The sequence below is a fragment of the Grammomys surdaster genome, unplaced genomic scaffold (genome assembly GCF_004785775.1).
Source record: "Grammomys surdaster isolate TR1022 unplaced genomic scaffold, NIH_TR_1.0 274, whole genome shotgun sequence".
Lineage (NCBI taxonomy): Eukaryota > Metazoa > Chordata > Mammalia > Rodentia > Muridae > Grammomys > Grammomys surdaster.
The window spans coordinates 520,241-546,156 of NW_021604715.1; the positions used below are offsets into that span (position 1 = coordinate 520,241).

Below are 25,916 nucleotides of genomic sequence, written 5' to 3' on the forward strand. Positions count from 1 at the left end.
GGAGGAAGAAAGGAGGAGTGAGAGGGTAGAAAGAGGCCAAGTTGGAAAGAAGCAGGTTGACAGGACTGGGGAGGGGTTGAGACAGGATACTGAGGTGGGATGTGATCACAGCGTATTGTATACGAGTATGAAGTTGTTCAAACTAAAAAGTCCCATGACCACAGTGATATATACTTGTATCTGCAGCTTTGTAAGTTTTTCTCTGTGTATATGTATATTTGTCTAGAATAAACTAATAGAACTGGAATTGCAAGGTCAAAAGTATACGTGCAATTATACACAATAAAAATTGTCATAGGCATTCACAAATTGCTCTTCAAAAATGCTTCTTAATTGGCCCTCCCACCAGCAGCTTGGAAGGATGACTCATTTCCCCACAGGCTTGTCAATACTAGGTGTTCTCAACTTGCTAAAGTTTTAGCTTGACTAGAGCAGGGCATGGTAGCACATACTTGTATTCCCAGAACAGTAAGGGGTAGGGTAGAGATGTGAGGGTCATGGTTTTGAGTCCAGCTTGGGTAGCTTGGGCTATATACCAAGACCCTAACTGAAAAGAACATAGTTATAAAAATTGGTCTACTGGAAAAAAGCAGTGCATCATTCTTTTAATATGTTTGAAAATAGTGAAATGATATACTTTTTTTATACTGTTAGTCTTTATATTTGTAATTTTGTAAGTTGATCATTTCATTTGGTAGCTGGCTTTGTATTAGTGAATTAAAGAGAGAAGAGGCCCCCAGAGAGCATATAAGATTATGATACATTCTTTTATCTCTTTTTGTTTTTTCAGAGTTGAGGATCAAACCCAGGGCCTGCAAAGTGTTCTACCACTGAGCTAAATCCCCAACCACTGATATATTCTTTTTAACGGGCTAAGTAAACCCTAAAGATTAATGCCCACCATAAGTGACATTCTTAAATGATTTGATTTCATTCTATTGAGCTGAACAAAAACAACAAAAATAACAATGTTAACTAACAATCATTGATTCCTGGACTTCACGGTGATTTTCATCTTGTGGCTTTAATAATTTATTAGCCATATGATGATAAGATAATATGATCACATAAGCTGGGAACAATAGCAGTTCCTGCATGTGGGTGCAGCGTATGTATGTATGTGTGTGTGTGTGTGTGTGTGTGTGCACATGCAAATGAGAATGTGTGTATGTGTACACATGCAAGTTGAGGATGTGTGGAAGTATGTACCACAGCTTGAGACAGGCTCAGGGAACATTGTGGAAAAGGTAGAATGTAAGAACAGGATGATGGGAAGGAATATTGTGAAATACTGTCTTCTGGACAGGACATGGATGCTGCACCTATGAACATGAGGTTGAACCTACACACAAGACTGGGCCCATAAACATTCCATCACTGATGGAAGAGGGGCTCATAAGGCCTTCCTCTTCCCAGGGCAGTTATAGACTGTTAAAAGTTATATAGAGAGTGAGTTGGGTTCCTCAGTGGTATAGCCACTGGCACATTTGAGCAAATATATCTCACATACTCATGCATGCAACCCTTATTCAATGGAATGGATTCGTAAAAAATAGGCAGGAAAGTAGGGAAGGAACTTTGGAAGAAAGGATTTGGTGGGAGGAAGGAAATGGATAAGAGAGAATAATGGAAACTTTGATCAAAGAACAATTGCAGAAGAATAAATAAAAAAGGGTACCAATGAGATGTTTCAGAGATGTTTTGAAAAACTTTGTGAATACCATCTCACGTAATCTTCAAATAATCTTAAAAGACTTTGGAGGTAGGGGTTATCTGGTATAGACCCTAATGTAAACGATGGCTCCTTCTGAAGGCAGATATATAATCCTTTCACTCCAAATCTTCATTTTTCTGAAGCAAACACTGAGGCCAAGGTCAGAAAGCTGATGAATGCCAAAACCAAGCCTCCCATGCTGTCTGTAACTGGTTCTGTGGATGCCTTGAGGTATTTAAGCCAATGTGAGCCTTAGGAAGGATATGGAAGGATGCCCTTGGGTAGAGCCATGTCTACTATTTCTGAGGCTCAGCAGAAACTCCAGAGCTTCTATGCTGTCCAGCTATGAAGACTGCAATCCTTTGTCAGGGTCTTTCAGTGAGAAGCAGTCTCAAGAGGCAGAAGAAATCTGTAATTTGGCTCAGAAAAAGGCATTGGAGAAACAAATTGCTATTGCATCAGGAATGTACTAAGGCAGTTAGGTGGGTGGAATTTTGATTGTATGTATGAAGATTGTATAGCAAATTTGAAGTCCAGCTGCCTTTCCTTGGCCTTCTCCACCATGTACTTCTAACTGTCTTTAAACTGTTCAGTTGGTTTGTGCTTGGGGACACTAAGCTAACTTTTCATATTAGCCCAGGCAAAATAGAATTAGGGAGAGATTCTTCTGCCAAAAGAATCACACATCAATGTCAATGTCAAATAGAGATGATTTTTGTGTATCTACTATTTCCTTATTTGCATCAAGATTGACTCATAATTTTATTGTACAATTTGACTATACAGCCAAAGATGATAGGAAAAAAATTAACTGAAATTCATTTGTTTTCTCTTTTTCTTTTCTCCAAATTTGGACAGATTCACTTTCACTGAAAGGAAAAAGGCTGGATTTTTATAGTGAAGGCGAGATGTATGTTAGCCTGACCAACACCATGCCTGAACTCAGCCAACTCACAGCATGTATTGATCTGATATCGATGACTAACAGCTCACATTACTGGATGGCTTTCTTCTACATTACTAATAACGCGCTCCTGGATAGCGAAGATGTAAACCTTGGACTTGCAGGAGACCATCAACAGCTGATACTGTACAACTTTGGCAAGACCTTTTATGTCAGTTATCACCTGATTCCATTTCATTGGCATACCCTGTGCTTGGTATGGGATGGTGTGAAGGGCAGATTAGAGCTCTTCCGGAACAAAGAAAGGATACTTGCAATAATGGACCAGCCACATAGCCTGTCTCCTAATGGGACTTTGGTCTTGGGGCACTTTCCCAGGAATGGAGAAGGTCAGGTTAAAGCTGTGATACCTCGCTTTACGAGCAGCCTGTATTACTTTCAGCTCTGGGACCGCATCCTGGAAAATGAGGAGTTTATGACATGTTTGTATGGAAATGTAGTTAGTTGGGAAGATGATGTTTGGCTCATCCACAAGATAAGTCCAACTGTTGACAGGAGACTGCGCTGCTGTGAGTAACTTCATTTTTATTTTTTTAGTCTCAGCATGAGTAGAATTGCTGTATCACAGCTCTGCTCACAAATAAGGCTAAAATTATCCATCCCTAGATCAAGGCTCTGCCTTCCTCCAAGGCGCCCAAGGTTCCTACAATTTTGCCACCTGCTTTTTGATGTAGGGAAAACACTTGTTTTCTTTTCCCTTTTGTTTTAATATAACTTCAAACTCATGGAAAATGTAGAAGAATAAGAAAATCTATAGATTAGTTACCCACACTTGCCAAAGGTTAACCCTTTCCATCCACATGCTTTATCATTCTCCCCTTCCGCATCTCGGTCTTTAATTTTCCAGCTATGCACTCTCTCCTCTCTCTCTTTTTCTCTCTCTTTCTCTGCATCTCTGTATGTCTGTAAAACACACACACACACACACACACACACACACACACCCTTTATATCATACCCCTTATTTGTTTTTGAGTCATTTGATTATAAGAAGAAGGTACAATTCCTAATTACCACCATTTGTCTCAGTGTATACTCCCTAAGGACAAGGTATTGTCTTAACCATATCATAATGAACAAAAGAAAAAAATTTAACATGGATACAACATTAATGTTCAATTCCTAGCTGATCTAAAAATTTAGCCAATTATCTTAATTTCCCTCTTAGCTATTTTTTTGTTTGGCCTAAGATCTGTTTTATAACCATTCATTACATCTAGCTACCAAGTCTAGTTACATCCCCAGCCTCTCACTTTTTAAAAAAAAAAAAAAAACCTAGACATTTCTATTACGTAGTCTATCATCTTGAGCTGATTGGGTCCTTGTGGATAAAATATTCCAACATAACAAACAGAAGAAAAACATTACTGAAAATGATAATTAAGCAAGAGTAGAAAATGTTCCCTCTACTATTCATGTTTCTACAAGTATTCTTTCTAACCTTTGAATAGAAGGTCCTAAACTGAGGGCCAGAGTAGCCTAGATTGAGTTGAAAAAGCACTTGAGGTCAGCACTTGAGGTCCTCTAAAGCAGATTTATCCCCTGAAGACAGAGGCTTCGGGGTTATTATTAGAATAGTTTCAAATCTATTCTAATAATATTGGTTTCTGCCTTTTACTAAGTTCTTACCAAAGTCAGGGCATGTTATAGATGAGAAAAGAGAGGTTACAAACATTTTCTAAGGTCACATAAGTGGTGTGGCTGGCATTTGAACAGAGCTGTGTCTAGTCACAAGGTCCGTGTACCTTTTATTCCCACAGCATGCAAGACCGTAAGGCAGTGGTTCTCAACCTTCCTCATGATGTGATCCTTTAAAACAGTCTTCATATTGTGGTGACTCTCAACCATAACATTATTTCATTGCTACTTCATAACTGTAATTTTGCTACTGTTATGAAATAATGGAATGTAAATATCTGTGTTTTCTAGTGGTCTTAGGTGACCCTGTGAAAAGGTCATTTGACATCCCCCAAGGGGTTGAGACCCACAAGTTGGGAACCACTGGTTTAAGGAGACTTTGTGTCTTCCCCTTATGAGCTTATAGGGTCTTAAGAACTTCCTGTACAGGGGATTTCTGGTGCTGATAACCCACCTGCGGCAAGGAGGCAAGCAGCTGGAGTCACTGCCGTCCTTACCACTAAAGGCAGGGTAATAGCATAAAATGTCTTCTATTTCTATTTTGACCATATGACAGCTAGGAAAATGGTGGATAACTATGAGTGATTACAACATGCCTAGCTTTAGCTTTTGTCTAATAAATTGCTATTTATAGTCCATAGAAGGATTATGACCCCTAAAATAAATTTTAATGAGCACATTACTATGATACAAATCTCAATAAATCTATTTACACATAAAATATATATACATATATATTTATATTCATGAGAACAAGGCTTTGGGGGAACATGTAACAGAAAACCATGAACCCTATCTGGGTTTAATGAACAAGTATTCATGACAGTTGAAGATAACTCAGGAATATTTAATCAGTGTGGTGATAAATAATAATAGTAAAGGTGCCAGTAATTACAAATCTATTTCTGGGGAAGATTGAAGCTTCTTTTTATTTTAAAAAAATTTGCAATGCAATATACATGGTTGTGAATAAAATGTATTTAACAATGCGAAAGGATACAAAGTAAAACTTTCCCTTCAGTTTTTCCATAGAGATTTCAATCCCTTATGCAAAGTGACTCACCTCAAAAGTAACAATTGTTAGATACGCATGCAGAAAAAGAACTTTTGTTTAGACATGAATATTTCATTTTTCACTATTGGGATCATTAGATAGTCTCCTGCATGCATGTATCATATATATCATATGATATCATATGATCATATATATCATATGATATATAAATAATTATATGTATCATACACACACACACACACACATACACACATATGTATATGATTTACCAGAACAGATACTTCAATTTCAGAAAATGTAGAGCACCCTGATTATTTTGGGGTATAGGCTATTGAAGGATACAGTAGAGTAAGAGTCCGCAAATTCAAATCATCTGAAGAAACTTTTGCTTCTAGTTTTCTCCTTTCACCAAAGTTCTATTATGTTTTTTATGAGTAATAAGTGGTAACAAAAATCCTTGTGGCAACCACTGAGCATCAATGACAAACTTAGGTTCTCTTAATTTCCATTCAGACAGATGATGCAAAAATGAATTTGTTCTAAAGTGTAAACGTCTGAAGACAATGAATCTTCCAAAGATACAGATATCAAATTCCTCTTAGTTATGTATTTGAGAAAGCCCTTCTATTGAACAGAATGAAATTATGTGGATTGAGTCCATCTTGAGAAATCTACGGTCTATTAAAAGCAGAGCAGTCCTCCATCTGTGGAGGCATTGATTTGTTGAGCTTTATTAATTGATAGAATTCCCCAGCTGCCTTGAATTACTTTATGAACGGTCCATTCTTGAAATATGCAGAGATGGACTGTAGTCAGTGTACTTTCTAAAGGCCTTTGATTGGCTCACTATTAATCTCTCTATTCAGTTATCAGTTCTCATACAGTTCTGTGGTGATGGGCTCTACAGCTAACAGGCAATTTGGTCTTGCCTTTGTACATCAGTTCTTTCTGCTATCCTTGTTTTTCATCAGGAAAGATAAGCATGAAGAGTTTGTAATTCACTTTGACCTCCCTCACTGGTATTCTCCTGCACAGGGTGGCATTCTAAAGATTCATAGATGGAGTCTGTAGCCTGTCTCTCTCACACAAGATTTCATTTTTTCATTTCCTTACTTGAAAACTGAAATCAAGCACAATTTTGGCCAAACAGTTTCTTATTATTCAAAGATACTCATTTTGGATTTTCATACCTCAGGGGCAAATCTGTTTGTGGCAGTTTCTGGTCACCATTAGTTTTCACAAATCTAATCAACACATTGAATTATATTTACAGAGGTCATGATTGAAAGAAAAGCCAGATGCAGTGCGTGAGCTAGAACAACACACAGATTTAATATGAGTTGATATATCCAAATCACAACCAGAATTTGGTATCTTAGTAAATGTTCTACTTAATATTCTGTTGGCAGGTACATCTGCCACAAAATGCCTCATAAATATTCAGCTACTCTATACCTCTGGTCTCAAGCTCCAAATGATTATACTAACACAATTTAATCTAGAGTGAAAGAGCAAATGGCAATTAAGTCCACGGGCCCCTATGACTTTGCATGGATTATCCCTACCTTCCCATACAGTGAGGCTCATGTATATAATTGATGAAGTGATCACTTGTTTACAAAAAGAAACAAAATGGAGGTGGCAAAATAGGGAGGCTGGATCCTGTGGATTTTTGGGTCCCTGCAGTGCAAGAGGAGATTTGCTATTGCTATACTACCTGGGCAATACAAAACTTCATATTTGCTTTGTTCTTTTTAAAATATTTGTTGGTTTATTTCTTTAATGTATATGATATTTTACTTAAATGTATTTCTGTTACCATGTGCATGCCTAGTGACCAAGGAGGGCTGAAGAGGGCATTGGATCCCCTGGGACTAGAGTTACAGAGGGTTGTGAGCTGCCATGTGGGTACTAGGAATTGAGCCTGGGTCCTCTAGAGGAGCAGCCAGTGCTTTAATCCATGGAGCCATCTTCCCAATCCCACCCTTTGTTTTGTTTTTAACCAAAAATTTTAATGAAAATTGTAGATGGCAGTGCAGTTGGAGATTCCTTGTGTATCTCACATTGCTTGCCTCAATGGCAACATTATGGAAGACTTCAGTACAAGAAAGGGATACTGATGTTGCTCTAATGGATTGATATTTTTCAGATTTCTCTAGTTATACAGTACATATTTATGTGTGCATTGGTGGACCCACCATTCAAGTCAAGCTTGAGTAGTTTTTATACCGTAGACCTTCCTCATGCTGAACTTTGAATTACTGTACCCAGCTCCTGTCCATCCTTGACCTTCACACATGGTTTTCTTGAGTCTCTGTTGTTTGATGATGATGTCCTGTATTTCTAATTTTTTCTCATCTCAAAAACATAAAAATATGGGGCTTGAGAGACTGCTCAGTTCTTAAGAGAGCTGACTGCTCTTACATAGGACCTAAGTTTGGTTCTCAGCACTCACCTCGAAGCTCATAAACCACCTGCAATTCCAGTTATGGGGAATCCCTTGCTGTCTTCTGACCTGTGAGGGTACTGGATATGCACGTGGTACACAGATTTTCATGAAGACAAAGCACCCATACACAGAAATAAATTAATAAATAAATATAAAAATATCCAGGAATGCAATTCTACAGCATGTGGCCTTTAAAGTGTGACCTCCTCCACCCACAGTCTCTCTGCAGAGTAGGTGGTTCAATGTATTCCTAGTTTGCTTTTTTCATTGTAGATGATATAGATGGTTTACAAATGTTCTCCTAACCTTTGAAATTGTGTAGAATACTTGGACTGATTCCAACTTGAGGCTATTACAAAAATGTTATGAATGTTTTGTATAGGGTTTGTATAAACCAAAGTTTTTGTTCCTCTCTGGTTAAGTGCTTAGTGAAACTTCTGGACCATGTGGTAGTTGCAGGTTTAGTTTTATAAAGAACTGGTGTACAGGTGAACATTCATTCCTACCCACAATGGCAGAGTAACCCAGTTTCTCTGCTTCCTTGCCAGCATTTTGTGCTGCCTATAGAGATCATGTATGTAAATGTGTAGTGAGATTTCATGGCAGTTTTGATTTGCATTTTCTTGATGCCCAATGATGTTTAGCATCCTTTCCCTGTACTTGACATCTCTTTGTTAAATGTTCTTGTCTTTTGCTTTTTAAAATAGGGCAGTTGTTTGTTTTTACCATTTAGTTTTTAAAAACTGGTATTTGTTGGATTTTATTAGTTCGTTGAGAATTTCATACATTGTTGATCATATCCATCCCACCCCCAACTATTCCCAGACCTGCTCCCCTTCCCCAGCCACCCAACTTAGTTTCCAAAGTTCTTTATATATTCCAATGATTGTTGAATTGAATTTTAAAAGTATCTCTCATAAGAGTTTTCACAGGACAGAAGCTTCCAGTTGTGAAAAGTCTAATTTATCAATTTATTTTTATGGATCACAGTTTTGGGGTTAACCCTGAACTTTTTATTTCTTTTGCCTATGTTGCTTTAGATAGATGTAGTGAGACTTTTTGCGTTATTCCCAATCTTAGTGGGAAAACATTCAGTCTTTCACCATTATAGTTGATGTTTGTTTTAGGATTCTTTTCTTTTTAACTTTTCTTTTTATTGAAATGTGCTTTTTCCGTGTGCACGACTGTACACTATTTGGATGCCCAGTACTCCCAGAGGTCAGAAGAGAGAATTGAGTCCCCTGGAAGTGGAGTTGCAGATTATTAGCTATGAGCGGGGAATGGAACTTGGGTTCTCTGGAAGAGCAGCTAGTGTTCTCAACCTCTGAGCTATCTAGCTCTCTGTCCCCTGCTGTGGGTTTCTTAATAATTCTCTTTTCAAGTTGCTGCAAATATCTTCTGTTCCTTACCCACAGTGAGATTTTATCATGAATGGATGTGAGATTTTTGTCAAATGCTTTCTATGCATCAATTGGTAAGAGCATGTCATTTTCCTCTTTAATGTGTTGATATGGTGGGTTATGCTGATGGATTTCCCAGTGTTTAACAAGCCTCCCATATCTGTATCTAACACCGCTTGACCATGGTATAGAACTTCTACAGACAGCTGCATTTAGGCTGCTAATATTTTGTTAAAGATTTTTGTATTGTCACATTAGGCAGATTAAGCCAGATTGACAAAGCTGAATATAGCATGCTTTTTTCTCATGGGTGGAATCTAGAAAATGGAACAGATGAGGATATGACTATTAGAGAAGAGAAACAGGCTTAGAGAGGGGTGTGGTAAGGGCATGGCAAATATGAGTAATTATACATTATATGCATGCATGGAAATGTTATGACAAAAGCCATTACTTTGTACAATAAATTTTTGACAATAAAATTCAATAAACATCTTGGTCAGATAGTTCTAACATCTGGTTCCTCTTGGTGTTAGTATGACTTGATTGTCTTTTCTCATTCTAATTGGGTTTGTGTCCTGGTTCTTTTGTCAATGTGAGGAGAGTCTGAGTCTTATTTCAAAAAATTAATTTCAGCAGGCAACTGTTTAGCACACAAGTCTTAATCTACCTTTGTGGGCTATACTTCTAACTATGGATTAATTTTTAGAGTCCCTACAGTGTTACTTTGTCTTACATTGTTTATTTTGTGATTCAGTGGCTCCCATGGGTCCCTGGTGGTGCTGTCTGTTTGAGAAACATAAAGGTTCTCCTCAGGAAGGATGTCCAGATTATCTCACAGTGGGGCTGTAGGATTTATTGGTGATGTTTCTTGAATTAGCTTTCTCTGTGTCTCTGAGGGAAAAAAAAAGGAAGCCTTCCATCAAGCTCCCGGGGCCAGGCCACCAATAAGGAGAAAGAGCTCAGGGCTACAGAGACAAAGACGCTGCCTGGGGCAGAGCACTTGAAGCTATTGACTCTAGCGTGATCTCTTTTTGAGTTTGTGTTTCTCTATGGGTACAGACACCCTTGGGGCAATGGGAGAAAAAGTCTTCCCAGACCAGGTGCTATCAAACAAGTGTTTACAGGGACTCAGTCCTGACAGGAGCAGAGAGCTGGTTTTTGACTGCTTATTGGTAGCAGGACTCCCAGTTTTCTTTGCTGATGGTGTCAGGCTTGTAGAATTTGGGTAGCCTCCTATTTGATCCAGAAGGAGAGTGAGCCTATTTGGATCATACGCTGTTGCTAAAAACCCTATTTGAACCATGTGACTGCATTATCTACTTAAAATATTTAAAAAAAATAAAAAAGGAGCTTTTAGCAACAAGAGAAAAAAGAAAGAAGGAAAGAAAAGCTTGTTTGCCTGGATGATGAAGTGGTAGGTGCTGACCCGGCTTGCTTTCTTAAATCTTAGTCCAGACGCCTCCTAATTCCTGTTGCAGTTATATGTTCCTAATATAATATAGTTCCTCATGTGACCCTTTAATATAGCTTCTCATGTTGTAGTGAGCCCTAACCATAAAATTATTTCGTTGCTACTTCATAATTGTAATTTTTCTATGGTTATGAATTGTAATATATATGTCTGATATGAAGGATATCTGATATGAGACCCCTGTGAATGGGGCTGTTTGACCCCCGAAGGGCTTGTTGTTGTACTTAGTGATGAGGTGCGGGAAAAGTGAATCTATGTCAGCTTGTCCAGTTGAGAAATGTGTCTTTCTTTTAATACCAGTTCTCAGGAAGTAGAAGCTCGTGTGTGTGTGTGTGTGTGTGTGTGTGTGTGTGTGTGTAGACACCATGTGTCAAAATGATGGAGCGGACATAGTTAGCATTGTAGCTGCCTCAATCACTTGGGAAATTTTATTTCTAAGCAGGATAGCCATTATATTCAATGGCGATAAGTATACCATTTAGAGGCCATAAGAAAAAAATCTTTACCACAAGGAGAAAAGAGACAGACTGATGAAGTGGAAGTCCTGTAAATGTAACATCTCCAGAATGATGGCTATAGAGAAAGTTTGCACTGCTTAATTTAATAAAACACAAAGTACACGTGGATTAAGAGCACCAATGAAATTATCCAGGCGGTTTATGTTCCCAATCAGCTCATATTGCACACTAATGACCCTGAACACGTTTGCTATCCCATTGTCACAGATTGCTGGATTTAGCAATTGAAAATACCAGAGACTGCCGAGGAAATAACGCTTTTTCTATTGCTCTATTTTAACCATGGAAGTTTGGGTTCCTATATGTCAGAAAAATCTCCCAAAATCTCCTATTCAGTCTTTTTGATGTAAAATTCCACCCCCCAGGATGACTGCTATATCTCCCCCATTCTTAACAGATTCCTGTTTTAAAGAGCTATTGATAACACGAACAAGTCTAAGGTGGATATTGTTCCAGGGAATGGCTGTAATTTGAGCTCCCCATTGGTTTTCAATTCCTGGGCTAGCAAGTTCACTGTAATGTTTTAGTTTAGCAGTGTGATGCCCTCCTTTGAAATGTATATCTGGTGCTATTTGGATGATTGCTGGTTTTTGTGCTGTTCAGCATTTGTAGAACTTAGCTTCTTACTATCAATGGTTGTTTCTCCTTGGTTATTTTGAGTACAGTCTTTGCATTTCTTTCTCTTGGCTTTGACGTATTTGGGGGGCGTGCATTTAGGGGTGCTAGTTCATCTTTTCTCTGTCCCTCTAGTCTCTTCTCCCAGCCTCTTTTCATCTTTTATCATATATATGTATAGATGCATATAATTTTTGTATATAAAAAGAATTCTAGGATTCACAAATGAGAGAAAATATATTTGTCTTTTCCTGTCTTACTTATTTCCTTTAATATGATGATCTCTGGTTGTATCCATTTATTAGCAAAGGGCACAATTCTTCTTTATAGATGAATAGAACTCCATTATGTACATATAGGATATTTTCTTTATTCATCCATCACTTGGCAGCAGCTAGGCTTATTCTATAACTTTGCTATTATGAAGAGTGCTATGGTAAACAGATGTGTCTGTGGTATGCTGACTCAGATTATTTCAGATATATACCTAGGCATGGTTGAGCTGGGTTATATGGTAGTTACATATTTAGATTTTTAAATAGAAACTTTCATTCCTCTATACTGATTTTCATGGTGCCTGGACCAGTTTGTACTTTTACCAAGACTTGCGTAAATGTTCCTTTTCCTCCATACCCTTGACAACATTAGTTGATACTTGTTTTCTCAGTGATTGAAATTGTGACTGGGGTGAGCCAAGATTTGTATGGTTTTAATTCACTTTTCCCTAAAAATATTGAGCATGTTTTCATGTGCTTATTGGCTGCTGAAGGAAACCAGAGTGGAATCACTTCAAGATAATAGGTGTGAGGAAGATCTTTCCAAAAAGGACTCTAAGAGCTCAGAAACTATTGTTCGGAATTGGCAGATTAGGTAGTTTGGCATTAAAAGAATTTGCAAAGGAACCTGTGGAGAATGAGATAGCTCCTACAATGAGAGAAAATCTTCATTATATACCTGCCAGAAGTTACGATCAAGAATATACAAGGAACTTAAAAACCCTAAACACCAAAACCCCAAACAACTCAATCAGTAAGTGAGCTAAAATTCTGTGATTTTCAATGAATAAAGATTTGACTCTTCATTAATAATTTTGCAGAGGAAAAAAAAAGATAGAAAAGTCTTTGCATCTGAAAGATTCAATAGGAAGTTTTCTGAAATATATAAACCCAAGCTTCTGGTTAACAAGGATCAATACAAAATTGTTTCCTAAGCCATCTATGCTATTTAAAATGCCAACTGCTTGACAATTATCTAAGCCTTTATTTCCTTTTGGTTTTGAAGCATAGTATCTCTATGTAGTCCTGACTGTCCTGAAACTCACTATGGAGACCAGGCTGGCCTTCAACACCAGAGTTCACCTACCCCTCTCTGTCTTTGGTGTACTGGGTTTAAGGACATGTGCCTTCTTTTTGCAAATTTGTTTTAGTAACAGTTTTTTCCCTAAATGTTTGTTTCCTTTTTGATATGCTTACAGGAAATAGGAAAAATAGTTATATTTATGATTCAGCTCTTTCTTATAAAATAATTTCTGTGTCTTATCCCGTTTTGTAAAAATTAAGACTGTTTCCCACTACATATTACAGGTTACTTTATTTTTTTAATGATTTATTTTTTATTTATATGAGTACACTGCAGCTGTCTTTAGACACACACTAGAAGAGGATATCAGACCCCATTACAGATGGTTGTGAGCCACCCTGTGGTTCCTGGGAATTGACCTCAGGACTTCTGGAGGAGCAGAAAGTGCTGTTAACCACTGAGCCATCTCTCCAGCCCTACAGGTTACTTTAATAGTGCTCTGAATGTTGTCTAAGTAGGTAACAGGTTTTTTGGTGATATTTAAGGACCCCTCCAAACAAAAAACAAACACCCCAAAAATCTGAGTGCAGTTCAATTACTAAGGGAGTGAGAATTGTGAACTCTTCATATCAGCAGTTTTAACATATTCATAGATGATTCAAGCTTCTGATTGCCACATACCTTGTATGTGTTAGAAGTGATACTTTAGGCAGAGAGTTGCAAATCCAGTAGGCTGAAATGAAATCACTGTAAAACTGGAACCCCAAGTCTTGCCACTCTTCCTTTTGCTTATGATTTTGGCTACATTTAAAAGCAGAAATCTTGAAATTGTGTGCTAATGAAACAAAATGCCCCTCTGACAAGCCCTGACAGGACATAACTCTGATGATAAAAACAATATTCTCATTAGCTTAAGGCAAGATGTACCGCTTAGTTAATTTTGACTTTCCCCTTTACTATTGTAGTTTAATTAACTGGTTTATATAGTTGATTGAAGACTTCTGATTCTTTTACTTTCTCATGACAAAACGATCTTCAAGCGTTCTATACACACTTCAGATTTTCTGTATATGCAAGCAGAATTAATTATGATCAAGGCTGTGGCATAAGCTAGTAGCTGTCTTCTGCCATAATTATTTCTACATCATAGATAATATGCTTCTCAGGAAGATGAATTCAAAATGCCAATTTGTCTAAGATGAATACACATGATTTTATTTTGACAGACTCGAATTGAAGAGCGATTGTGACTCACTTGTGCAGTTTACTGTGTGCCATTTTCACTCCTACCTCAAGTTGCACACATGCAGGTCTAAGAAATAGGATGGTTTCTTTTTTCTGTTAACATCATCAGTCCTCTGTGATTTTCCCCAAAAGCGAAATGCATAACTTCTGAGCACTCTGTCTCCTTTGTCTCTTAACCTTCTTTGGTACCATGCCACGCTGCTATTTTGACCTCACCCTTTCCGTTTATTTAGTAAGCCAAAATTTCAGTACTGAACACCTATCATGGTCTCGGCATTCACTAGAACCTTAGTTTACAATGGTGCACAGTAAAAGATGATGCTTTGGTCCATATGTCTTCCTGAGGAAGGCAGCCATGTTGTACACAAGTAAAACTGCAGCTGTGATAACTGCTACAAAGAAGAGGACGTGATAGCACAGCACTCCTCTATAGATTAGTTTGAGCTCATCATGGGTATTTGGGAAGGAAGGCTTTTCTGAAGAAGTGACAAATGAGCTGATACCTGAAGGCTGAGTAGATGTTACTGACATGAAGAACTATGGGGGAAGGTGTAAACAGTGGCAACAGCACATGTAAAGCTCTGATGGTGGAAGTTAACATTAAGCACTGGGGGAGGTGAGAGTTGTGGATGGATGCTTGGAAGGAAGGGTAGGGTTTAACATAAATTTACAGGAGCTGGGTAGGTAGGAACTCAAGCATGCACAGTTAGGCTCCTTTAAGTAATATATTCCTTTACTCTGTGAGTAATGGAAAACATTAAAGGGAACTCAGTGTGTGTGTGTGTGTGTGTGTGTGTGTGTGTGTGTACTCAATTGTGTATGTGAGATTCACATTTTCAAATGTTCTTTCTATTTACATATGAGACAGAATGGAAGACACTCAAGAGTAGTGGCTGAGACTTCACAGGTAACTAAGTAGTGTTGAGAACAGGAGAAACTGTCTTCTCCAGGGTATTACACACCAGTTAGTTAGCCAATATCAAATAGTCAGGCCTCAAAACATACACATAAGTAATGTAATACAGACTGAGCAGATTATATTTAGGAATATATTTGTATATGCATATATGCACATAACAACAATTAATGAAAAAAGTGGCCATGAATTTGAAAGAGAGCAAGGAGAGGTATATGGGAGGATTGTGGAGGATAAAGAGAAAGGAGAGACAATATAATTATATTATAATCTCAAAAATAATAGAAAAACGTACAAACAAAAGGAGGACATGATGCTGTTGAAAGGTACGTGATGAAGACTGAAAGAAATTAATGTGATTAAAGACTATATAGTAGGTATGATACCTAGGACATGGTGATTAGTTATGGAGCAGGAGGGAGAGAATGAAAGCGGCACCTGAAGAATGGTTGGGCTAACATAACTGAATGGACTACTCAATAAAGAAATACTAAAAGACCCAATACAGGCAGACGATAATGTGTTCAAGTTAAGGAGGGTTCAGTCTGAGATATTAATGAGCTAGCCAAAAGATAATGCCAAGGAAAAGATTGGTTTTTAAAAGTGTAGAGTTCAGAATAGAGATCCGGCCTAGAGAGAGATGGAACTTGTTGATGTAACTGGATAATGTAGGTGGGTAAAAAAACATAGAATAAGAGGAGAGAGATTAGAACAATGCTTGTTCCAAGTAAGGAGCCAGGGGAGTGGGGACATCAGGCATAAATAACTTTAAAGAATTTTAGATGTGATGGGGAGAGATGGGCCAGAGAGATGGATCATTTTCATTTTTATTGCAAGAGAGGAGAATAAGTTTTAAAGCAGGAGGGAAAGGCTCATTAGGGAAAAGAAAGGCAAACTTTGAGAAATAGCGGATGACAGGATCTAAATTACAGTTGAACTTCTGTCTGATGATCTCAATTACTTTTTCCTTTGAAGCAGGAGGCATGATTATCTGATAAACATGTGGAGGTGGTATTTGACAATGGGGCATGTTTGAAAGGGTTATTATAGAATAGCAGCATAAACTGAACAGAGAGACGTAGTAGGAGGCGGTGTGGAAGGCTCATTTGAGGTTGGCTATCCTGAGTTTTTAGAAAGAGAAATGAATCCTCTTGTGACTGGGTCCATACATGCTTGAATATGCAAATAAAGGTACAGAGGAGATGAACAGATGAGGAACCTTGAATTTCCAAGATGAAATAGGGCCAACTGTGTGAAGCTTCTGGTGCTCTGTTTCTTCACTTTTGAAATAGAGATAATTATTATATTTCCCCCAAAAGTGCATCAATCAAGATGGCATGAGGAACAGCACTTGGCTTGGAATACATGTTCCGTCCATGAAATCATGTTACCTCCCCTTCAGGTCCCAGCCTCATCTGTAGACTTTATCACCAGTACTCAATACGTAATGCCTTTCACTCCTAGCTAGACTGACCTTTTCCTCCACCATCCATATTCATTTCTCATTATCTTCGGGGCAGTTTTGTTCTTTTGCTGTCCTGATTTTCTATTATACTTCAAAGATATTTGGAGCCTGATTATATCCCATTGTTGGCTTTATTAGAAATCCCATCATTTTACTCTTTTGCTTAAAATGTTATTTTGTCTATTTTTTTTTTTAAAGAAAATGATTCAATCCAGATGTGGTAGCACATACCTGTGCTTTCCAGTGCTTGGAAAGTTATGATGGGAAGATCCTGATTTAGGTTTACCTATGTGACATAATGAGTTTTAGGTCTGAATTAAATAGTGAGACCTTGTCTTAAAAAATGAGCAAAATATTTCAACAATGTGTAACTTTTCCAATAAGAGTATGAATTCTTTAAAGTAAGAAAACATGCTAGAAAGCTTTCTGTTTTTCAAAGGACTTCTAATAATATTCACCTTACTTGTGAAGTTTAATTGACTTGAAAGGGAATATAAACTGCGCTTGTATGGTCTTCAAAGCACTGTCATATGGGAAAAACAGACACTATGATAGAGTGCTAGAAGTATTAAAGTTTGTATTTATTTTACCACAGCCTTTGAAAATCCTATTATATGTATTTATAATGTTCATACTACAAATTTACAACATACACAAAGATGCGTAACCAATAAATATATATTCATATGTGCACACATAAGCTGTCAAGACTATTTAACCTTGAGGTTCCAGAGATAAGACCATTTTTGATCTTCAGTGTTCAAATGACTGATAAAAATTTGACCAAGGCAGCTGGTCATCAGAGTGTGAACGTGTAATCCCTTGAACCAGAAAGGTGAGGAATTGAGGTTGGTCTGGTCTACAAAGCAGGGCCCTACCTTGTGGTGAAAAAGGAAAGAAAAAGAGATTTAATCAACTCAAAATCAGAGCAACTATTTTTAAAATTACTTTCTATGCACCAGACACTAAGCCTGATGGTTCACATGCAGTAACTCGCCCAAGTCTCAGAGAATTTTTCTAAGGTGGAGTTATGATTTTAATACCACAAAGGAAGATGTTGAGGCACAGAGAGGTAGACTAAGGCTGTAATAACGCAAGCTATGGAGTGAGATTCTAAAACTGAATCTGTGTGAATCTAACCCTGAAGTTTGAGGGAAGATTTTTTTTTTTTTGAGGGAAGCTGTTTAACTTCACAATTGAGTTTCAGTAATGGATGTGAACTAATCAAGCTATTGATTTCTTCTTCCATGAGTTTTGATAGGTACCTTTCCAAAGGTGAATCACCTCAATCAGTGTACAGTTTTGTACAAGTGCCCATATCTTTTATGCAGATACTACGTAATAGATGTCGTCCTACTATTTACCCAGGTTATTATGAAAATCAGATAGAGATTTACAAAGTAGAAAATCATCTTAAGAAAAATTAAGTAATCAAACAACATGATTATATCTGATGCTTACCTCTCTTTAAAATGAAAAGAAATTATAGAGCTCTTTCTTAAAGAATTGTCCCTAATTTCCAAGGCTGAATCTGAAGTAACACATGCTTTCTGATTTTTCAGTTGTTTCTGAAAATATGACAATTCAAGAAACGAGTACAAATGTTTCACAGCAAACAGACGTAGCAACTTCTTCCCAAACTACTGGGCTCAACCCACACAAGACTGCACATTCATCCACAGTGTTGCCAGAAGGCATGCCTGTTTCTACAATCAATCATACAACCATATCATATTATAATACAGTACCCTCACCTTTAGCAACAGGAAGTACATTCAAAGATTTAAAGAGATCTACAACCAAGACAGCTACATTTTCAACAGATACTTTGTTTACTTCAACAGCCACCCCTCTGCCTACCCAGAGGACACTTATTCATACTACTGCTAACTCCACAAACGTAACAGAACACTCATATCTAGGAAAAACAAGGACTACAAAAATGGTGGACGCCATGGCTACTGAGATCTTTCATTCAACTGCAGCTACTGATTTAATTGACACATCTGTATTTACTAAGAATTATATTGTATCTGAAACTCCAGCAACTAAATCCAAGTCAGCTGTTGGGAAGACAACTTTATTCTTGAATGAATCAACATCCATAGCTACAACACCTTGTTCCAAGCACAAATCCACAGATGTTGCTATACTCCATACCTCTAAATCTGGGCAAGAATTTCTTGTATCTTCAGCTGCTAGAACTGTGTCTTGGACCACATTAGAAGAAACTTCACCTATTACTACTGATGTTGGGATTTTATCAACCTTCCCACCAGAGTCTTTGCTCACCTCCACAGCTTCTCCTGTGAATGCTACATTTCCTGAAATTCAGGTGGCATCTACCTTGTCAACAACTGATGCAGAAATGCCATTCACAGTCCATTCAGTGTTGCCTATGGAGACAGTGAAACCAGAGTCAATCTCTACAAATTTCCAAGATATCTCTTCACCCAGCATGGGGGATGCTATATCTACCTTTATGCCTAAAGAAACCTCGTCCATGGCCCTTTCTTCTATTACCTCTACTCCAATCACCAGAACTCAAGATAAACAGATAGTTACTGATGCTGAGAGTACACATCCAACCATAACCCCCAGAACCAAACTTGATCATACATTGGCTGAAGCTTCACTCTTCCCTACCATGGAAGAGCTAGTATACACCCAGGATACACCCACAACTGATGAGGCCATGCTTACTTTGATTTCTACTAAATCACCTTCTACATACAATGCATCTGAATCAGGTCTTACATCTGTAACAATTAAAAGTGACTATCAGTTCACCAATGAGACCTCTTGGACGTCTAAGTCAGGTCACATCCTGTTGACCTCTATAAATACAACTACCATACCCACATTCATGCCTAATGAAACTCTCACATTACCATTCCAAGGTAATACCACTAATATACACCATTCATCCATGACTACTACCATCACACCAAGTGAAGCATCCACAGAGAGCAAGGCGACTACCACCTCTGATGCTACTACAGCCAGTTATACAACATCTCTATTCAAACCAACATCCCAGTGGCTTAGTAATTTCACAAGTGTTTCTGGAATCACATCTATAGCCAGCCGGCCTGAGTCTAAACTTACTACCTTACTATTGAAAAACAACTCTATGCTGACAGTAGCTGTAACTGAACTTCCCTCAATATCAAGGGACACTCCATTAGTGGATACATCTACCCTCACTGACATTAAACCAAATTTTTCTACTGAGAAGAGCATTTCTGAGACAATACAAATAGAAACAAATGGTGTGAGTACACTTGGTAATACTATGGCCCCTCTGCCCATTTCTGCAACAACACAAAGAGTCTATACTACTGTGACAAAAGAAACTACTTCCCGTCATCCTAAGGTAAAGTCAACTATTGAAGCAGTAGCTGAGGCTTCTCCATTTTCAGCAATGCTGGAAGCAGAAGCGACAGATGAATCAGCACAAATGGTGACAGCTTCTGTCACTGTTTCCCCCTTCGCAGATATAGAAAACTTGACTACTGCATTGAATAATGAGACTGTAACTGCCAAGGTGGGAGTGAGTTGGCTTTCAACAAAATTGAAGGAAAGCACACCTGAGAGTTCACACAATGGAACCATGGAAAGATTTAACTCGACCCACACCTACACAGTAGATTGGACTTCAGAGACATCCAAGGGGAACTCAGCTTCATCACCCAATTCTGAGAGCACGCAGGCACTACCTGAACTTCTGAGTTCTTCAACAACAAAGACATTGGGAATCACTTCCTCCACTAATCCTTCACAGAGGACAGCTGCATCTTTGTCTTCTGGTGTCTTGTCTCCACAGACTGCCGCTACTCATTCCTCAGTAACCCCCCAACCAATTACACACACGTTTTCACTGCCAGTTAATATCTCTGCTGTCACCTCTCCTGCCACCACTATGGTGGTTTTTGATGAGACTAAGGTGACCTTGTCTCAGCCTTCTACATTGGCCAGGGATTTCACTACATCTGTGCCCTCGGTTGGTTTAACTCTACCAACAGTGACAATGACCACAGAATTGGTGCCACCAGTGAGTTCAACAGCTTCCACAATCAGTGATACCATGTCTACCCACAGAGACCTACTTCATACCACTTCCGAGGTCACAGCAATCTCTTTCAAAACAGCACTCATGACAGTTTCCTCTCTGAGAGAGACTTTGGTATCCTCACTGAGACCTCCCACTCATGTGGTAACTGAGGCTATAAGTACCATTCCCTCCAGCTCAGCTGACTTAGTAAGTCCATCCGTGCACACTCTTGTCTGCTCAATGCCTTCCCCCAATAACATTACTATTGTATCCTCTACTTATGCTAGCTCAACTACATCGACATCAGTAACAACACCATCTGCATCTCAAGTTGAGGGTTCAACTTATAGTTTTAGCTTTCCCTATGCTTTTAGTAGTGGTGGAGATGTCAGTATGGCTTCAGAACCCATAGAAACCTCTGCTGGTGGTGAGGCCATGGCCCCCAACACCTTTGCCAATAAATTTAGTACCTCAGTAGACCATGAATCTACCACATATTTTGTAAATACACCACGCTCCACACAGTCAGTGTTTGTCACCTCTACGGTATCCTCTGACAAAGATCAGACCAATATCTCCATGGAGAAAACTCCCAGAACTACAGGCGTGGCAAAGATTTCTCCATCCAAAAATTCCTTTATTTTGGATTCCCAGAGCTCTTTCCCTTGGGAAATGACAGACACAGAACTTTCTGAGACCACAGAAATCTCCAGCCACCAAACACATTTGCCTTCAGAGATTCTACCTGCTTATCCATCTTCTGGGAATTTAACCACATCTTCTACTTCTGGGAGCACACAGTCTGCCCACACCTTGACCTCAAGCACCATAGTAGGTGTTCATGTTTCAGAAGGGTCAACTAGTCTTGAGAAAACAGCGCTCCCTTCGCAAATTCAGACAGTAACAAAATCTTTGTCTCATGACAAAGAAAGGACAAGTGCCCGTTCAGAATATCCTCCCAGGACTGCAGAAAAGATCTTGAGTTCTTCTCCTGTGACTCATCAAGCCACAGGTCACCTAGCTACTTCATTTGTAGACACTTCCAGGACAACTAGAATATTACATCCTGTGCTCATCAACACAACTCTTTCACACCCACTTTCACTTAAGACACAACCTGAAGCAACACAGATTGCTTCTTCCACTTCTGGGAGCACAGGGAATTTCTCTAACTCCTTCTCTCCTTTCACAACTGGACTACTGAGACCCAATTTTACAATGATCACTCCTGATGAGAGCACTACAGTCTTTTCTGTTCCAAATGAACCAACAAACTTTCCTAAGAAGACTTCTATGGAGGGGTCCACTCCTATTTACCAAATGGCTTCATTGTTCCCCGGTGTCACTGCTTTCACCTCTAAAAAAGTTTCTGACACCCCTACAATGCTAATGACCAAGTCTTCTAGAACAATACACTCAGGCAATTTGAAAAGTGTCTCTATAGGTACCTTTGGACTTAAGTCTGAGAAGTTCTCAATGCCAGTTAATAACTCTGATTTCTCAACTACAGTGCTTTATTCTGACACTTCCACAAGACTTGGGGCAGCCTTTACTTCATTGTCTTCACATCCCCCTAAGGCTACTAAAACAACCCAAGCATCAACATTGAATATCACACCGGTGGCACATGCTGGGCCTACTTCACAAAACACAGTGGTTTCCTCTACTTCCTCGAATTCTTTAGTGGTAGAGGTACCACTCAGTTACACAACTGCACATGTTTCCTCTCCAACACAGAGAGATTTTTTATCTATGAAAATGATTCCAACCATTAGTATGGCTGGGATAGAGACTTCAGTTATAGGTGCCACTCCCTCCTCTCTGCCTAGTTCTACGAATACTGAAGCTATTTCCTCCATTCCAAAGACCATGTTTTCATTGTTACTTTCAACAACTCAACAACCATCACAAGAAAATGAGGCTCCCACACTGGACATATTACCTGGGATCACTGTGAACAGTGGTGGGATGACAGAGCTCATTAACACCCATTCTAGAGCCATTGTCCCTGCAAGTGGGCTTTCCTCTACTCCTTCAGATAGTTTTTATACTTCCTTGAATACTCAAGTTTCCCCAACTTCAATTAACTTTAAAGGGACCCCTAGACCGACAGAAAGTGTAAAACCCACACTGACACACCTTTCCCTGGATACCAGAAAGATGGACATTTTATCGAGTGAACTAACAAAGAGCAGTCCATTTGTGACTGCTCCTGTTTTATATCCTTCATGGACTCAGACCAGTACAGCTCCACCTTCTTTGACATCACATCTTTACTCACCTCATAGTACCAAGGCCAAGTTTCCACTTGCATCTCAAATGGCTGAATATACAGTATGGGCTACAAGAATCACACCTAGTATCACCCAGGCTTTGCTTACAACGTCCAGAAAGACACCCAGAGTTGAAGACTCTCATTTTCCAGTTTTCACAACAAAGGTAATGACACCCAAAAGAATGGAAACAGAGACTCTGAACGTTCCTCCTGGGACACTGTCAACATCCAAACCATCTCAGATCAGTCTAGTCTCTAGGGATGTTACAGCGATGCCATCGATTTTCACATCAGAAAGCCCTCCTACTTTTAAGATTTCTGAGAGTACTTCATTGTCAAGATCTTCCACATTTCCTCCTACCACTTTGGCTGCCATTCTGCACACGTTTGAGAAAACAGCCATGCCTGTAACCCCTGGAACCACACTCTCATCAAATCCTTCTGTCATTTCCAGGGCTACCTGCCCCACTTGGAGCTTATCAAGTCTCCCTTCAAACACTCGAACATCCGTATCTACTCCTTCTCAGCTTTTAACTTCATCTTCAGGAGAAATGTCAGAATCTACTTTTCCAGCTTCTGACATGATGACAACATACCATAACTTTACAATGGCACCCCTTTCTGATGGAAGTGTCATGCCTACCCGAGCCACTTCTGCAGCTACACTGGGCATCATCACTGCTGACTCTTTGACGTCTTTGCCCATATCTGCAAAAACCAAAGATGACAGTCCACACACTTCTACATTCCTTGAATCATCCTCTAGAACTACTGTGGCTGACAACTCCATGGCTGTGTCTGAACCTGTGACCTTTAGTAGAATGAGTATATCATCTTCTATAACAAGCCATGACCAATCTATTGGTTCCCTGACGGCATCTACTCCTACAAATGCATCTATGTGGAGTAAAGTCCCAGCTACATCAGAATCCCACACTTTAATTCCTTCTAAATCCACACTGGACTCTGTTATGAGTATAACCACTGCTACATCCACAGCTATAGGAGCCTCATTTCCCCTGATGTCTACTGAAATGACAAATCCTACAGCAACTGGGTTTCCACTAGTCTCTTCACCTTCTGAGACAAAGTGGACGGACTCCATAGTGTCATCTCTATTTACACAAGCAACTACTTCACCAGTTGCCACAGTGTCTGCAGGTATTTTATTCATATATCCTTAGCAAAGCGCATGAACAACAGGCCATGGATTCTCCAAGTTCTCTGAAGGCAGAAAAGAGGTGGAAGGGTGTATGTGTTTCTTATCTCCCTAAGATCACTGGTACACAAGTACCTTGTCTAGCACAGAACTCTCTAGCTATATTTCTTGTCTTTATTGAAATATATTACAGATGGCTCTTTTCACTCCGTATATAGTTTTGAAGCTTTCCTTGTTTAGTTCTTGATGTCACAACTGTGACTCTGCCCATGTGAACACAGACACACATCTTTACCCTGTAAAAGAATCATACTGGGGGTGGGAAGCCTGGCAAGATGGCTCAGTTGTTAAAAGAACTGTCTGCTCTTCCAGAGGACCCTGGTTCAATTCCCAGTCCCCACACGGAGGCTCAAGCCCCCATAGAACTACAGTTTTAGGAGATTTTACCATTCCAGGAGATTTAATGTACTCTTCTGGAATCCTCAGGGACCAGGCATGAACAAGGTGCACAGATACACATGTATACAAAACACCCATATGTAAAATAAATAAATAAATAAATAAATAAATAAATAAATAGTCATAGGCCATTAGGTCTGATGGTGCTTACCACACAACAGAACACAGACACAGACACAGACACAGACACACACACACACACACACACACACACACACCAATCCCCAAAACAACCACACACACAACTGTACCTTGTATTTGAATTTCTCTGTGCAGGTCTGAGCCCTCTCTAATCCCTATATCTAGCTGGCTAGAGATGGTTATCCATAGTTAGGGAGTATTCAGCTTCCATGTTGTTCAAATGTTGAACAGTTCTGCAACTTTTGCTTAATTTATTTTATTTGTATCATTCTATATTGTTTTATATGTATATTTTGCTTACATGTATGCATTTTTGACACATGAATGCCTAGTGCCCAAAGAGGCCAGAAAAGGGTATCAGATCCCTTGGAAATAGGGGTTTGTGAGCCATCATGTGGGTGCTAGAAACTGGATCCAGGTCCTCTGCAAAAGCAACAAATGTCCTTAACTGCTGAGTCATTTCTCCAGTTCTCTATCTATCTATCTATCTATCTATCTATCTATCTATCTATCTATGTGGGGATGTGCATATCACTGTGTGAGAAAGAACAATTCGTAGAAGTCATGTCTTCTTTCTAGCACCTGGGTCCCAAGAATCAAAAACAGATCATTGGGCTTGGTAGCAAGTGATTGTATTTGCTGAGCCATTTCCTTGGCTTGGGTCTGTAACTTTTAAGATTCAAAATAAAGATATAATAGGACAAGATCAAGAGAAACATAAAAAGAGAAAACTAAATGAGGAAGGAAGGCAATGGGGAGACAACAATTACTATTTTTTAAGTTAAATTAAGACATATAGCATTTGCGGTGGCAGTTGAATGAGCTGGAAACCAGTTGGCAAATGAAAGAGAATTTAGGAGGTTTGCCACAAGTCTATCAACTATGTAGAAACACAGGGAAATGGACAGGTAATCAAAGCAAAAATGGGATGATGACATCCTGCATGTTTTTCTCTTGGTTATGTAGCCAAACTGGCTGATTCTTGATATTAAAGTAAGCAAAATTTAGGAATAAAAAAGTTGTTTTGTTTGCTTTACAGTGGCTAATTGCCAGAAGTCAGATTTCTTTCTTTTTTCATTCTTTCTTTTTCTATCCTTTTTTTGTGATGAGGTTTCC

The 25,916-nt window shown here is 38.9% G+C and overlaps 1 protein-coding gene across 1 annotated transcript in view; it reads left to right on the plus strand.

Annotated features, from left to right (window-relative positions):
- The first annotated feature begins 2,574 nt into the window (after positions 1-2,574).
- Positions 2,575-25,916, plus strand: part of Adgrg4 (adhesion G protein-coupled receptor G4) — an 80,436-nt gene continuing 57,094 nt past the window's right edge. The window contains exons 1-2 of the mRNA XM_028776901.1: positions 2,575-3,187; positions 18,275-24,202. Of these exons, the coding sequence (XP_028632734.1) occupies positions 2,623-3,187; positions 18,275-24,202 (6,493 nt within the window). The 5' untranslated portion in view covers positions 2,575-2,622. The remainder of the gene's footprint in view (positions 3,188-18,274; positions 24,203-25,916) is intronic.